The sequence below is a fragment of the Sphaeroforma arctica genome, assembly GCF_001186125.1.
Source record: "Sphaeroforma arctica JP610 unplaced genomic scaffold supercont1.655, whole genome shotgun sequence".
Classification (NCBI taxonomy): Eukaryota; class Ichthyosporea; order Ichthyophonida; genus Sphaeroforma; species Sphaeroforma arctica.
In genome coordinates this window covers 22,802-36,909 of record NW_014039903.1, presented here as the reverse complement: position 1 = coordinate 36,909, position 14,108 = coordinate 22,802, and the positions used below count along the sequence as shown (strand labels likewise).

General features: G+C 48.2%; 2 protein-coding genes across 2 annotated transcripts in view; one reads left to right on the top strand and one right to left on the bottom strand.

The window, feature by feature from the left end:
• Positions 1-1,706: 1,706 nt before the first annotated feature.
• Positions 1,707-13,077, bottom strand: SARC_07863 (hypothetical protein). The gene is made up of 7 exons (XM_014298178.1): positions 12,744-13,077; positions 11,325-11,683; positions 10,653-10,761; positions 9,287-9,975; positions 8,023-8,357; positions 7,687-7,813; positions 1,707-7,519 (listed from the first exon to the last, which is right to left on the bottom strand). Exons 1-7 carry the CDS (start codon positions 13,006-13,008, stop codon positions 2,120-2,122), a joined length of 7,284 nt encoding a protein of 2,427 aa, XP_014153653.1. The 5' UTR covers positions 13,009-13,077; the 3' UTR covers positions 1,707-2,119.
• Positions 13,078-13,980: 903 nt separating this feature from the next.
• SARC_07862 (CAMK/CAMKL/CHK1 protein kinase) overlaps positions 13,981-14,108 on the top strand; it is a gene marked incomplete at both ends in the record, with an annotated part of 3,692 nt that continues 3,564 nt past the window's right edge. Inside the window, one exon of the mRNA XM_014298177.1 lies at positions 13,981-14,096. Within this exon, the coding sequence (XP_014153652.1) occupies positions 13,981-14,096 (116 nt within the window). The remainder of the gene's footprint in view (positions 14,097-14,108) is intronic.

Sequence of the window (14,108 nt, the reverse complement as noted above, 5' to 3'; positions counted from 1 at the left end):
TATTTATATGCATAAGCGTACATTCGTACATATCTATATCTGTGTATTATTGATATGTCTTCATTCATACTGACATACTATACTATATCTGGGATATTCCCACTACACGCACCCTGGCATTACCTTCGCAGTGCTCGATCCGATTGAATACATTGACCAATGGCTTTAAACCAATTTGATCTTGGGGTGGCCGTACAGGAACTTTTTTTAAATAAAGCGTCAACGTTTGGTGTGCAGCAGCGTCTATTTTCGGCTAAGGAATATAAAACGTAGTGTGCGAGCAGCATTTGTATTTCACTAAAAGCCACCTCAGTACGTACATAGACTGTTCGGATTCATTACTTCGCCCATTTACACCAGATGTACCATTATCCACGACAATACTACACACATTTCGCGTCTGTGTGGCCTACAACAGATCAACATTCATTCCAGCTCACGATACATATAGTTCATGAACATCCCATTGTCGGCCGGCCAATCCAGATCCAACAATATACAACTAGAAGAATATCCTATTTATCTATGAATCCCACATATAGAAACAACAATATAGAACGTATCCCCCAACATCATACATACATACAAAGTAAGAGTAGATTATCAATAACAAAAGTATGCAGCAGCAGCAAGGATATACACACAGCAACATAATAATTCCGGCTTAAAGACTTGTATGTGGCTAATATACGCACAGCCAAACCACTGATCATTATAATAACAATAGTAGCGGATAGCCTTTAAAAAGGCTTATGGTCATATGTGGTCAACGAGACACTATGTAATGTATTCTAGCAGTCATACATATCGCACGGCACACGCAGTCATACATACATATTTCAAGGCACGCACAGCCATACATACACATGTCACTGCTCGCGTAGTCAAACATACATCAGACGGCACATGCGGTCTTACATACAATCTCACGGCACACACAGCCATACATATTTCAAGGCACACACAGCCATACATACACATGTCACTGCTCGCGTAGTCAAACATACATCAGACGGCACATGCGGTCTTACATACAATCTCACGGCACACACAGCCATACATATTTCAAGGCACACACAGCAATACATACACATGTCACGGCACATACAGGCGTACATGCATGTCCCAACACACCCAGTCATCCATACGCATCAGAAAGCACACGCAGAAAGTTTGTGTCGCTTTGTGTATTGAACAGTCATCTCTATATTTAAGCGCAAGAATATGTGGATTGACAGTTACCTGGATAGTTACAAGCGATGTTTATCTAATTTCCCTTGCACTGGAATAGCAGCCACCGTCAATACCACGCTACGCAGTGCTCTACAGCGCTCGCGCTGCTTGTAGTCGCTATCGTATGTACCACTCGGTGAAGCATCGCTTGGACATGTGCTACTCGTGTGTGCATACGCTCATCGTTTGCTTGTGCATCAATTGGGTTCACAACTACTGTCTGCCAATTAGCTGCAGTGGCATCTACTTTCGTATTTAAAAGAGCTCACTTTCGTACACATAACCGTTGACGTCTCCTGCTTTACGCAGGCATGCACTCCTAGCTATGTACGAGTTTTAACAGGCGGATCGAACTCCGAACCATCATCGCCCCGTGAACCGTATGCTCTACTCTACCCCCAACCATCTCGGGTTGAAAAATTACTTGATTCGTAGCCATTGATCTACTATTGAACTATCAAATGCTATGCTGCAGCAAAACGAGATCTAGATACAAATACAATACGATAAACAGAACCCTTAGAAAGAAATCCTATCATTCGTTGTTATCCATCATAATGCAATTATTGGAATGCTAGCACATTCTGTGCGAGCACTTTCACTCTCGTGCTGAAATTTAATTTTAACATTATTCTTTGATGAACAAATACTCGCACAAGACAGATTGACAAGCTGTATATCCCATTTCCTTGCGCTTTCCGCCTTGCACCATTTGATACTTGTGCTGGCGAGAACAACTACATGACCTCGTAGGTCGTACCTACATGTCACAAAGTGGTGATTGTCTATGGAAGATTGGCTCTTTCAATGTGTCAATCTGTCGCTGCGCTATAATTGCGCCGACCAATGTGTATACAATACACAGTGATCAGTATAATGCGCGCTGCTACAATATGCCATGCAGTGCCTTAAGATTCATCATAGCTGCAAACACCAGGGAAGGTCTCACCACATACAACTCACCCCACCCGCCGCCTAACTGCTCGCACGAGCGCAGCATCTCCGACGGTACTACCGACACACTATCTATCCACTCGTACAGAACAAGTCGTCGTCTCGTAGTCTCCATTACCACTTTATCTGCATCCACTTCAAGCAATTTGGCTGCATTCTCTGAGCCATTCATGGCATCGTCTTCTTCCTTATTGCCAGTGTAGCTCGGACCACCTTTTGTGTGCCACAGGCTGTTACATCGTATACGTGCATCTGCACATACACGAGGCTCCGGTTCCACACCAATCAGTCTCTCCAGGTATCCTCGCAGCGCTTCCAGTGGTGGGGATGACGCGTTAAACTGTCGGCGGGTTCTCGCCACCGAAAGCGACCGCAGTACAGGTATCGTCACGCTGAGAATATCCCAGTGTGTGGCCGCCACCCCCTGCAAACGCTCCCGCTCCTGGCGCGTAGCCATGATAACTGATTGACTACGTTGTATTGCGTTATTTTGCAGGTCGGTGTGTGCTGAGGACATAGCTGTTGCGCTCCGCTTGGTGTGCGGAGGTGCATGCAAGACATGGATGCAGATTCGGAGAATATCCCACATATCAGGGACTTGTAGGTAACCCGTCCGGTGATGCCTGGCCCGTGCTACGTCGGTCATTTCGCGGTAGTGCGTCTCGGCTACCGATTTCAGCACAGACTGTGCCGTTATAGTGTGCAACACGGTGCTCTGCGGATCCGAGCGAGCTGGAGCGTCACCCACATCGGCATGCATGTATTGCAAAGCGTCACCTGAACTCGAGACCGGAGAACCGGAGATGGTGCTGAGTAGGAAGGGCTTCGCCTCTGCCCACACCCTCTCAAACGTATGCTGGCGGGTGCTGGCGTGCTCGAACAACCCTTTGTCTACTGCCAAACGCAGCGCACACCCCAGCGCGAAGATCAGCCACGGTGCACACGTGTCCATATCCCCACCACTGTCCGCATGCTTGCTCATGTCACCATCTAGGCCTGACTGTCGGCTTCTGTCTTCCTCATCGAACTTGCCGCGCCGTCGGTCCCAGCAAATATCTTCTCCGCTGGTGAAATTGTGGCGTTTACTTACGCGTGCGGCGGGAGTTGCTACGGCTGCGATTACCCACTGGACCATATCTGCAGATTCGCAGAGACTGTTCCTAGAAGCAGAGCAATCTGTGTGTGGCTCCACCGATGGATTGGAAGTCTTGCGTGTACCAAGTAATGGTTCTGGCGTTGTGTTCACTTTGCTTAATGGGTTCTCCTGAGTTTGCGATTCGGCTGAAATACCCGAGGGCAAGCGTAGCTTTGTTGATAGGGTTGGGGCTATGTGTTCGTGTACCACCTCGGTCTCGGACAGCGCAAGTATGCTGATTCCCAACAGGTCGGATACACCCAACTTAAGTTTTCGCAGGGCGTCGGCCGTTTCTTTCGCAGATCCGTCCCCGTACTCTCGATCTACATATAGCCGCAGCCGCTCATTCTGTATACTCGTGCCCCTGATAGACTCAACTGGTAGACACTCTGAGCAAGGACTCGCAGCAGAGAACACCTTCGCAGCAGCGTGAAATATAGCAAAAGGCAGATACCGGCTGTTGGTGCTGTGATGACAGATAGACGCGTCATGCAAGTGACTCGGGCTGCTGCTCTCGTGAGGTTTCGGATCAGGATCGGACCTCGCACCAGATTTCAAAATCCGGACTATCGCCAAATTGCAGGTGTATATCAGCAATTTAGAGGTCACCAGTCCATCGTACAGACGTCGTGACCGAGCTCGTGCGTTCGCTCCGCCCAGTGCTTGAGTGTCTGGCACCCCAGTTGTAGATGTGGAGGTATCCTTCTCTACTTGCACGTGCGACTCTGCTCTGCTTCCCAACAGAGTAGCAACGGTCCCCTCGTACTCGCCTATCAGCTTGGCAACGGTCTCCAGGCTCTCGCATACGCCTCGCTCTGGGCACAGGCGCGATAGCAGCTCAGCGGCCACCTTGCGCGTCTCAATGTATTCTGACGCATTCTCAATGTATTGCATCATGAGATCGCGCATCGTATCGCTAACAGAGCGCTCGGTGCTGTCCCGTGCGCCCGCCAAACTCCCTGATCGCTCAGCATGTGTGGCTGGTACCGAATCACATGGGCTATCTCCTTGGATTGACTCAGGTGGGTGTGTAAGGCTTGTTTGGTCATTCGCGCACGAAGAGAAGGGCTTCTTCGTTACGCGCTCGTGGAACGTGCAAACGGGAAGGCAGCGCAGTAGCAGCAGCGGGGATAACCGGGTGAACAACCCATGCTCCTCTAACATTTGAGGAGCCTCCTCTTTTGCTTGTTGACTCAATGGCTTCTTGAATGCTTCACCGTTCGTATTCGTCTTAGTGGTATCCTCTTCTGTATACTCTGTTTTGACCGTAGATACGGCCGCTCTGAGACTCTGGCCCGTGTACCGTAGTAGAGTACGTAACACTGTGGTACAAATGGCATCCATGCGAACTCGATGCGCCGCCGTGACTCTCGTCGCATTTGTTGAGTGGTTCAGGGTTGATGTGTTGTGATCATCTCCTGTGAGGTGGCTGGAGATAATTGCCGCGATAGCCCGTAACATCACGGTGGGTGCATTGTGGCCCGGTTTTTCCTGTGCTAGGTGCACCACCTCTTCCATAAATATATCCAAAGGCACTTCGTACTCAGGAGACTCATCACGAATCGTAACTATTTCGTTAGGAGATAGCGACACCCCCTCACCAGCTTGCAATAATCCAGCGTATGCCCTACTGCCTCTCTTCCCGGTAACGTTTCTCAAACCTTTACTGTCAGATACAGACAAGCCTGTAGGGCTTACTCCCGGCCCCTGGAGTGTCTCGCAGTTGCACGCACAGTCATTCGCATTCAACCTACAGTGATGTGGCCAGTAGTGACGTAGGCTCATAATTCGGTGCAGCAGAGTTTCAAAATACCCCGCATGTGGGACCACCTGTGTCCCTGTGTGTGCACTCGGAGCAATACACCCAGCCCACCTTGGCCTCACAGATGCACCATATATTTGTACACGTGACTCACATCCCGGCGGTCTCCGCACGGTACTGTGAGTCTGGTCTAAGCTACGCTCAATGTTTCTCGCCCAATCATGCTTCACTTCATCTGGCTGCTTGACTCCACTACCTCCCACTGCGTCTGTTTCGGAAGACTCTGGGCCCACACTATGTTTCCATGCACCCACAACATGCCGACACACCGCCCTCAGTACCACTCCGTACACCGACGTTGTGTGCGCTCGGACTGTATTGCAAGTACACAAGTTCGCGCCTTGCCTTGTAGGTGTGTGCATACTCTTTTCTGTTGCCTTACATTTGACGCTAGCTGATGTAAAAGGGCATGTGTTGGTGCTTGTACTTGCGCGCGCGTATGTGCAAGTTGTCTCGCACCCGTCTCGAGCACTCAGCAGGACATTCCAAACAGCCGTACCGTCCCACCCCCACCTTTCAATCGGCGTGTGCGCTTTGCTCAAGCCCCTCACGCCATCCACACCCACAGTCAGGTTTGATCCCGACGATTGCCCTTGGGATAGTTTGGCGGGTGCTGTTATTGCGCTATATTCCAATACTCCTTCTCCACTGTCTTCGTCGGCTGATAGCTCAACCACTTTGGGTCCGCTGGCGATATCAGACACACCACTGACCCCTTTCCTCACACACCCACGAGAGTCTCCTGAAGTCGCGGCATGCACTTCTTTCCCTCGTTTTCCAGTATGCGTATACGCACCTTTTGACAACATTCCATCTAAGCCAGCGACCGCTTCAGTGGGATGTTCCGATACTGCCGTTGCCGGGGGCGTGTCTTGGATGTGGATGCGCTCGGAGTACACAACAGTGTAACGGTTGTCGTTGTAGTCAGCGCCTTCCACAACAGAGATCAATCGGTCACACCCGGGTGAGTCACTCAAGTGCTCACCATACGCTATGCCGTCGCTTATGGCACGCACAAGTATTGTCTGCAGCGGGTTAAGTTCTAATAGCGCGTTCGTGTGTGCGTGTTCAGAGTGTGTATTGATATGTGTATAGGGCGTGGTGACAGTGCAATCTAGAGACGATGATCTTAACAGCATAGACAAGAAATTCGCCCATATAGCATGCGAGCAATCACACACATCGCACGTACGACTGTGGCCCGTACATTCAGCTGTGCGCCCAGAGAGAGGCTCCTGGGAGTTGGGCCATTCCAGTTTCGAATCAGAACAATTCGATTTCGATTCGGAGGATTTTGATTCGTCCCCTGGTTTATTGGACCTGTTATCAAGACCGCCCTCGTGGTTCTCCTCTGAATAGTGTCGAATCATACAGCAGCTTTGAACCGCGTATCGAACAAGGCACTCGACCCACTTCGGGTCAAATGGGTGCACACTTCGCATACAAACGATAGCTTCACCCCCATATTCCCCTTCCTTACTACTGCTGCATTCAACTAGCAAGGTGTTTGGCGCAGAAGACTCTGTCGCCAGACACTGTGCATCGCTAGTCATACTGTACGCGGCTACATCTCCACGACCAAGTGAAACCTTGCCACTGTGCTGAGTCATACTTCTGCACTTATGTTTACATTTGTAGTCGCGTGCATGTTCGCAGCCACACTCGCATGCAAAACCGCACCCCATTCTGTCGAGGGTGTCTCCGCACCGTTCGTTTAGCGCACGTATCACACACATCGGAAGGCCCCCAACCTCAAGCCCAGAACCAGTACACCCCTCATCCCCGCCTTCTTCTGCACCTGCATGGGTGTGAGTGCTTGGGTCAATTCGCTGCGAGTGTGTCCCCCCCGAGTGTATGCGCGAGTCGCATACACCGAACACCAACCAGCGCTCAACCGCCCCAAGCAGTACATTTTGCGCTGTCGCTGTAACCAGTGCCTCTCTACGGCCTATAAAGGTAACACGGGTGAGTGGGTCAACTTTCTGCAGCACACCAGCTATGTGCGCGGCTAAGCGATGCGTCCACTCGCGAGAGATAAAAGCAAGTTCTCGACGGTACATATATGCCAGCCATAGGCATTCAACCTGTGTCCCGGTTGTCGACGGAGCAAATGAGGAAGCTTCTCCGTGTGTGTTTTCACTGGTGCGGGGTTTGCGAGTACGCTCCATCTCTACGCACGTACGATATTCCATGCAGAACTCGAGTAGTCGTACAATGAATGCTTGAACGTAGGCGTCACTCGTGCAGCTGTCATCTCCGTAGTATGTGAGGTCGCACTTACACATACTAGAGCTGCTGGCGGCGGCTTCGTAGCCTAATTTAGGTACCACCTTGGTAATAAGGAAGAGCGCGAGACTCGTTGCATCGTCCATTGGCTGATCGTGGTCGTGCCGGGGAGTTTGGGGAGTATTTGTATTTGAGAGATGGTATTGTGTGTAAAATCTTGATACAAAAAGCTCCAATTCGCACTGTCTTTTGGTAGCTATGCGCTATTTTGAGTACGTGTCAAGTATAGGAAACAACGACGAGGAATATAACTTACCACTGAGGGAGCGTCCGGATCTATAATCTCATCGACAAAGGAGGGAAGAACAGTTGGGCCGTGCATGGCGTGCGCCAAACCACACTCCCACGCACTACTGAAAAGCTCCATCGGGCAAGTTTGCTTGCTGTATTGTTTTCAGTGCGATAAAATAAGTTTACCGATAAAAGGTTTTAACCACGCACAATTTACAACTGAGGAGACAGTATCTCTACAGCCCGCAACGTTAGGTGTGGGTTGAATACGTATTTTTGCACAATAAGTGAACGATCTCGCGCGGACCACAATAGCTTCAGATCTGCACAAGTGTATAGCAAGAGTTTTCAGATGACACACCCGATCGCAGCGAGAGGAGCCTTCAACAATGTCGTAACGTCCTTGGCACTATGGGGAGTCAGCAAGTGCGTGTCCACCACATTGCATATCCATTTAAACACTCCGGCCAGTTGTGCACGGTTGAGACATTCGCCACCATTGGTTTCGGTAGTCTTTTTGCTGTGTACGGCAGGTGCGCCTAGTAACCGAGCCGCGTCTTTGATCAGGAATCTGATCAGCTGGGATGGCAAGCGGCGGTGCGCTGCAGATACAGCCATCTCAGGAACACGAATATGCTTGAAGTCCCAGTCACTGAGCGCGTCGAGGAATAGCGAAGCGGTGGGGAGGCATAGGTACTGGATGATTGGATGTGGCCGAAAGGGGTAAATTCAGTTAGGCCTAGACTTGATGTTAACACTGAAAAATACATACATAGGAAAGGAATGTGGATGTAATAGACCTATGATAATGGTTGAGCTTGACTAAGTCTGATCACCTCTGGTCTGAGTTGAAAATTCGGCTGATACTCAATTGTACGTGGTAGCCACAATAACAGAAGGGGAGGAGCTTCCAAACGGCTCGTTAGCGTTCGCAGTGCTTGGCACCTTGCATGGGGTCATTCTTGGCACCTTGCATGGGGTCATTCTTGGCACCTTGCATGGGGTCATTCACTAGCAACCGCAGGGCTTTTAACTGTTCAGAGTCTTTGGTGACAGTTCACACCCAGCAACTGCTACACTATGCTGTGAAACACCCACAACAGCCGTAGGCAACCAGTTTTGACCCACTGTCATGCGGCCCGTATAGGAATCACAAATGTACACTCGCAAACAAACGGTGGGCAATCTGATAGATAATACGACAGCGGCGAAACTTCATCGCAAATATTTTGAAGAGCAGATACATATGTCACCTTTTAATCGTCTACATCTCCAATATACAACACGGTCATACGTGTCATCACGATGACTTAATCGATAGTCAAAATTGAAGACGTACAATAAATCACTCCGACTGCGCCCAGACTTACAGAGGTACCTGAAATCACTCACATTGGATTATATTGCACAACACAGGCACCCCCTTATCAGAGACCAAGAGCCATACTCAAGGTTACGAGATCAGTTGCAAACTATAGAGAAGTGTCTCGGCACCGGGGCCCCAACAGCCCTCACCTTTTGCATATATCAAGACAAATAATGATATCCATCCATATATCCACTGCCTTACCCAATATACTCTATACTCGCAAAACAACTCACATATCAAAGACCTACTTACGCACCTTATTGAGTTCAAAATCGGCTACGGCACGGCACACCGCTAAGGCAGCTTTCGCCGCCTTCCCATTGGCCCGTGTTGGCGTTCTCTGTTGTGTGCTCTGGCCATCTCTGCATGTCCTTCCGTGTGTTGAGTCCCTGTCACGTCTCCTTTCAGTTTCATGACCTTGCGTGAACTTGCTCGAATACTTGCTATCACACTTCGTCCCAGGTCTCTCTGTCACACCACAGTACCGATCGGAATCCGAGTCTATTTCGTTGCCATCTTCGCCCCCCTTGTGAGAAACACAATATACGCCCCTGTCGCCAGAACGCCTATGCTTGGTGCAAGTGCAGGGCGTACTATGTGCTTCACTTCCACCGCTAGGCACCACACAGCACACCACTTGTTCTGCACACACGCTGAGAATGTATCCCCCGTAATACTGTCGTGCAGTACTTGTGCGAGCACCGGAATCGCAGACGCCCACACTGACGGATGGCCCTTGCTGACTATTACTTAGCCGCGGATTAAATTCTCTATTCTGAGGTGTTTGTATCGAACTTTCTTTCGCAGTACGTGGTATGTGTGGGGAACTCTGGTCGGCTGCACAACCTTGGATTGTGAACGGGGCGTGGGCGTTGCGTGCTTCAGCGAAGCGCCTGAAGATCTCCAGAATCCCCAGATAGAGTCTGCCATCTTCAGCAACACCACCTGTGAATAGTACGGTGAATACAAGACGCGAGTGTGGGCGGGCGTTAAGTGTGTTATTAAGACTGTTTTGATGTGTCAACAATTCAGAGTGGAACACTTTCAGGAGCAAGGCATACACATGGCACTCTCTGTTGCAATGCAGAGGCAAACACATCAGTAAGGAAAAGAACACTTCAGAGAGGATGTGGGTTTCATATGTGGTACTAGTTGTTGTGCACCATTTCGTTCGCAATCGCCCAAACGTATAGCAGTCGAGTGCGGAAACCGTTGACAAATGATTAACATCGATGTGCATGGTGCATGCGATAGAAACAAAGTACAAAACGATATATTCGCAGAAGGTGCAATCCACCCTCCGCACGCACAGGTTTATTTTGCTCACCAACTGGCCAATACAAAAATTCCGAATGCACAAATTGTAACATCGCATTCCAATGTCAACTTGTGATTAAATTACAGGGCACTTCACTACAGCCCAAATGTAGCAGTAAATTCTCTATTGAGTGTATGCTTGCAGGCTTGTCCGTGTGTATACGCAACGGTGCATGAGATTTGCTTCTAACGCGTATGTGCAAAAGCATAACGGTATGTATTGTGCAACTTTTGCGCAATACACTATTCATCATTTTCGTGTCTGCTCCACATTCACACGGACAATCGGTTATTAGCCAACATACCTGTTTTCACCGCACGCAGTGTTCGTGTGAGACTGCACATGAAGGATAGGCTGGCACTCCTGGGGTGTGCTTTGACCGTTGAGGCCATCGAGTGAGACGTGTGAGATGCCTGGATTAAATAGGGAGCAAACGCGAGAAAGAATTATAATAAGTAATGAATCGAGGCTAGTAGTAATAGTTGAGTCGAGAATTGATGTATCACTCTCAGTACTTATAATCGTCTGCCGAATTCTTTTCAAACCACACTTTAGTTGACACCCCTGTCTTGGCCGATGGCTTAATGTACCTGTTCCCAACTACCAGACCTAAGGAAGTATAAACCTATGAAAATCAGTAATCGTATACCAATATACGTATACAGACGGATAAATATGCCCACACATACAGTTCCAGAACACACGCCCAAATATTCAATTGGAGTTAAGTCTAGAGGAATAAATCACACAAACAGATTTGTACCTATAATACAATCAATTTGATGAAGAAACACAACCCATAAGCGTATTAAGCATCTCGCACGTGTACGTCCCGAGCTGCGTGTATATGATCACCAGCTAATGACCAGGTCGCGCACGACTACCGCTTCTTACATAGAAGACCTATACTCACTCACTCACACCCACACACACGACGAGAGAAAACTTCCCAAACATGTATGTAAATACGGCATACATAGTCTATCTCCAGGAGCGCCACCAGCAGCGCATACGCAGCGGTGCGCGTGTTGTGCTTCTCCTTAGTTCCCTTGCGTTGCTGCAGCCATCTGTCCACCAGCGGAATGGCGAGATCGCGCGAGATGACATCCTGCGCGAACTGATCAAACAGTTTCTCAGCCGTAGTATGCACACTCGAGGCTGAGTGTGACTCTATAGCCCTTTCCCCGGTGGGTGTGCTATTTTTAGCTATCTGCTTTACCTTGTCAACTGGAAACTCGCCCTCACCCGCTTGGGTGTGTGGTGGGACTCTACGGCCGTCTTCTCGCAAGAAGTTCAGAATCACAAGGAGATGCGACGACAGGTTACATCCAGCAACTGTTAGACAGTAAAGGCACGATCAATGGGCATGAGTCTGTATGCACTATCTGTGAGCCCATGCGTGCTTTAAGCAAGGGTCTGTGGTGAGAAAAAGGTATGCAGTTGTTGTGTGTGCGTGGAGAGTGTATGGTTGCGTAACCATAGCGTGGGACCTATGAGTTACCCTATCCACACAGTACATTCCTGTGGACTGCGTGCGCTTGTGCACACAGCAGAGATGTACATACTGACGTGGACTATTAATGGCGAATTCAAGTCACGTGCACGCCCGAAAAGTTCGCTTCGACCAGGTTATGCACTCGAGAGAGTATCAAGTTGTTGCTACTACCAAAGTAATAATCAATAAGAATTGGCATTGAGATCCTAGAATACCATACATTGCAAGGCATGCAAATCAAACAGACGCACGGACTAGGCCGCGTAAAAACAACAAACATTTTGCACTCGTCGGTCAGATTTTCCATAATAAATCCTCTTTTTAATTGTCCGGCATCTTGACATCAACGCGCGGCGGGGCGTTGACACTACAGTTATCGCACATACTTTGTCGTCGATTTGTGACATATTGCTCAAGATAAGCATGTAGCATACCCCCGTGAACAACAAAAGTGATATACAAACTACAGATATGAGCCTAGGAAGAAACAGTAGTATTGCTATCCAAATGTGTGCGTACAAAGAGAAATGCAAAGGTTCAAGGATCTTTGAGACCACACTGGCGTGAGTGATCTACAATATGAGTGCATCTAAGGTGTGTGCAAACACCTGAAGTCTATCATCGTGAGTGATCTACAATGTGAGTGCATCTAAGGTGTGTACAAACACCTGAAGTCTATCATAACAATATGTAATGAAACTCAAAAGCGCACGTCTGGATTCGACTCCTGTCGTTACGCAGCTATCTTACTTTATATACACATCTCTCAGTTCTTGTACAATACTTATATATATATCACGGCCTGCCTGCAATAATTCACACGCAAGTACTCGAGTAAGCACGGCACGGCACGTGCTAGAGTACAATTACACGCAATCATGCTCGAGCTAATGCACTTACCACAATCCAGAGCAAGATCTTCGGCAGCCTTCCTGATATCCCTTGGTTTGCAACTCAATACTGCTCTGAGTGCAGGGCCTACCCTTGCGTCCGGTAGCACTTTTGCGTCATTTCCGCACATAAGTTCAGCATTGAGCTCAGACACACCTTCAAAGCCTTTGATGTGTGCTATGGGAATGTCATCGCTTTCCAACGGTACAAGCGATGAAGGAAATCGCACAGAGGGTTTGCTGGGTTGGTTTGGTTGGTTTCGCATGCCTAACATCACAGATTCGTTACTTAAAAATGTATATAAGAAAGGATTGTGTGTATCTACGCTTGCGTATGCATGACAAAAACAAGCATACGTGTTCGCCCTGACATGATATGATATGCTATGATGTAAGGAATTGCGCTGCAGTCGATGAAAACTAGATAGATATATCTATATACATATACGCGTGTATGTATGTATGTAGATATCCATGTATCTATTCATGTATCTATTGTTTATACGTATATTTATATTACACTTGCATGCAAAATACATTGATGTCACCTGGAGAGGCTGTTCTGTAATATGCTTACATACATACCTGTCAAAGCGGCAGGGAAGTGATCTAGCCGTGGTCAGCCTGAAGAGATTTTAACGGAAATTGGAAGGGCGAACTCGGTAGCGTTGCGCCAAATGTTGAATTGTTTTGTCACGTGACGAATTAACGTGTGACAAATCTACAGCGACCAAAAGTCACGGAACCGCGCAAAGTGCCACATATGGACACATACAATCTGGGCGGGAAAAGACACGATTGCCACCGGTCGACTGTCGGTTATCGACATCTATGATTGTTGGGTTTAGCTCAAGGCTTTAGGGTTCAGGCGTTCACAGGGCAGACGCGGATGTAAATACACTTGTATCAGAAAATAACCACTTTTAACTCGAAGTTATATATGTGATGCATATGATGCGTCTCTACTAAAATATATATCATATGAAGAAAAGTACACTATTTCTTTTCAGTTTTGTGCCGGTACACTATACTGAACGCTTGCTGCATCAGTAAATAGAAAGGGGTTGCTTACACAAGTTTATACAACAAAGGAGCTATCCTCCATGCTAGACGGGATATAAAAAGAGCCAAAACATATATTTTCAGCTTTATGCTGAGACACAAGTCTATTCACAACTTGCACTACTAGTAAAATAACGAAGTCGAAGTATTATATGGCTGTATAAGTCAAACTACAGACAGACAATATGATGACCGCTACCCCCAAGCAGGTCAGCAAACCTGTAAGCAAAGTTGCGTCAAACCACAATCAGTTTGAGGGACTGGAACTGTTCGATACACTCGGTGAAGGGACGTACGCCAAGTGAGTAAAACA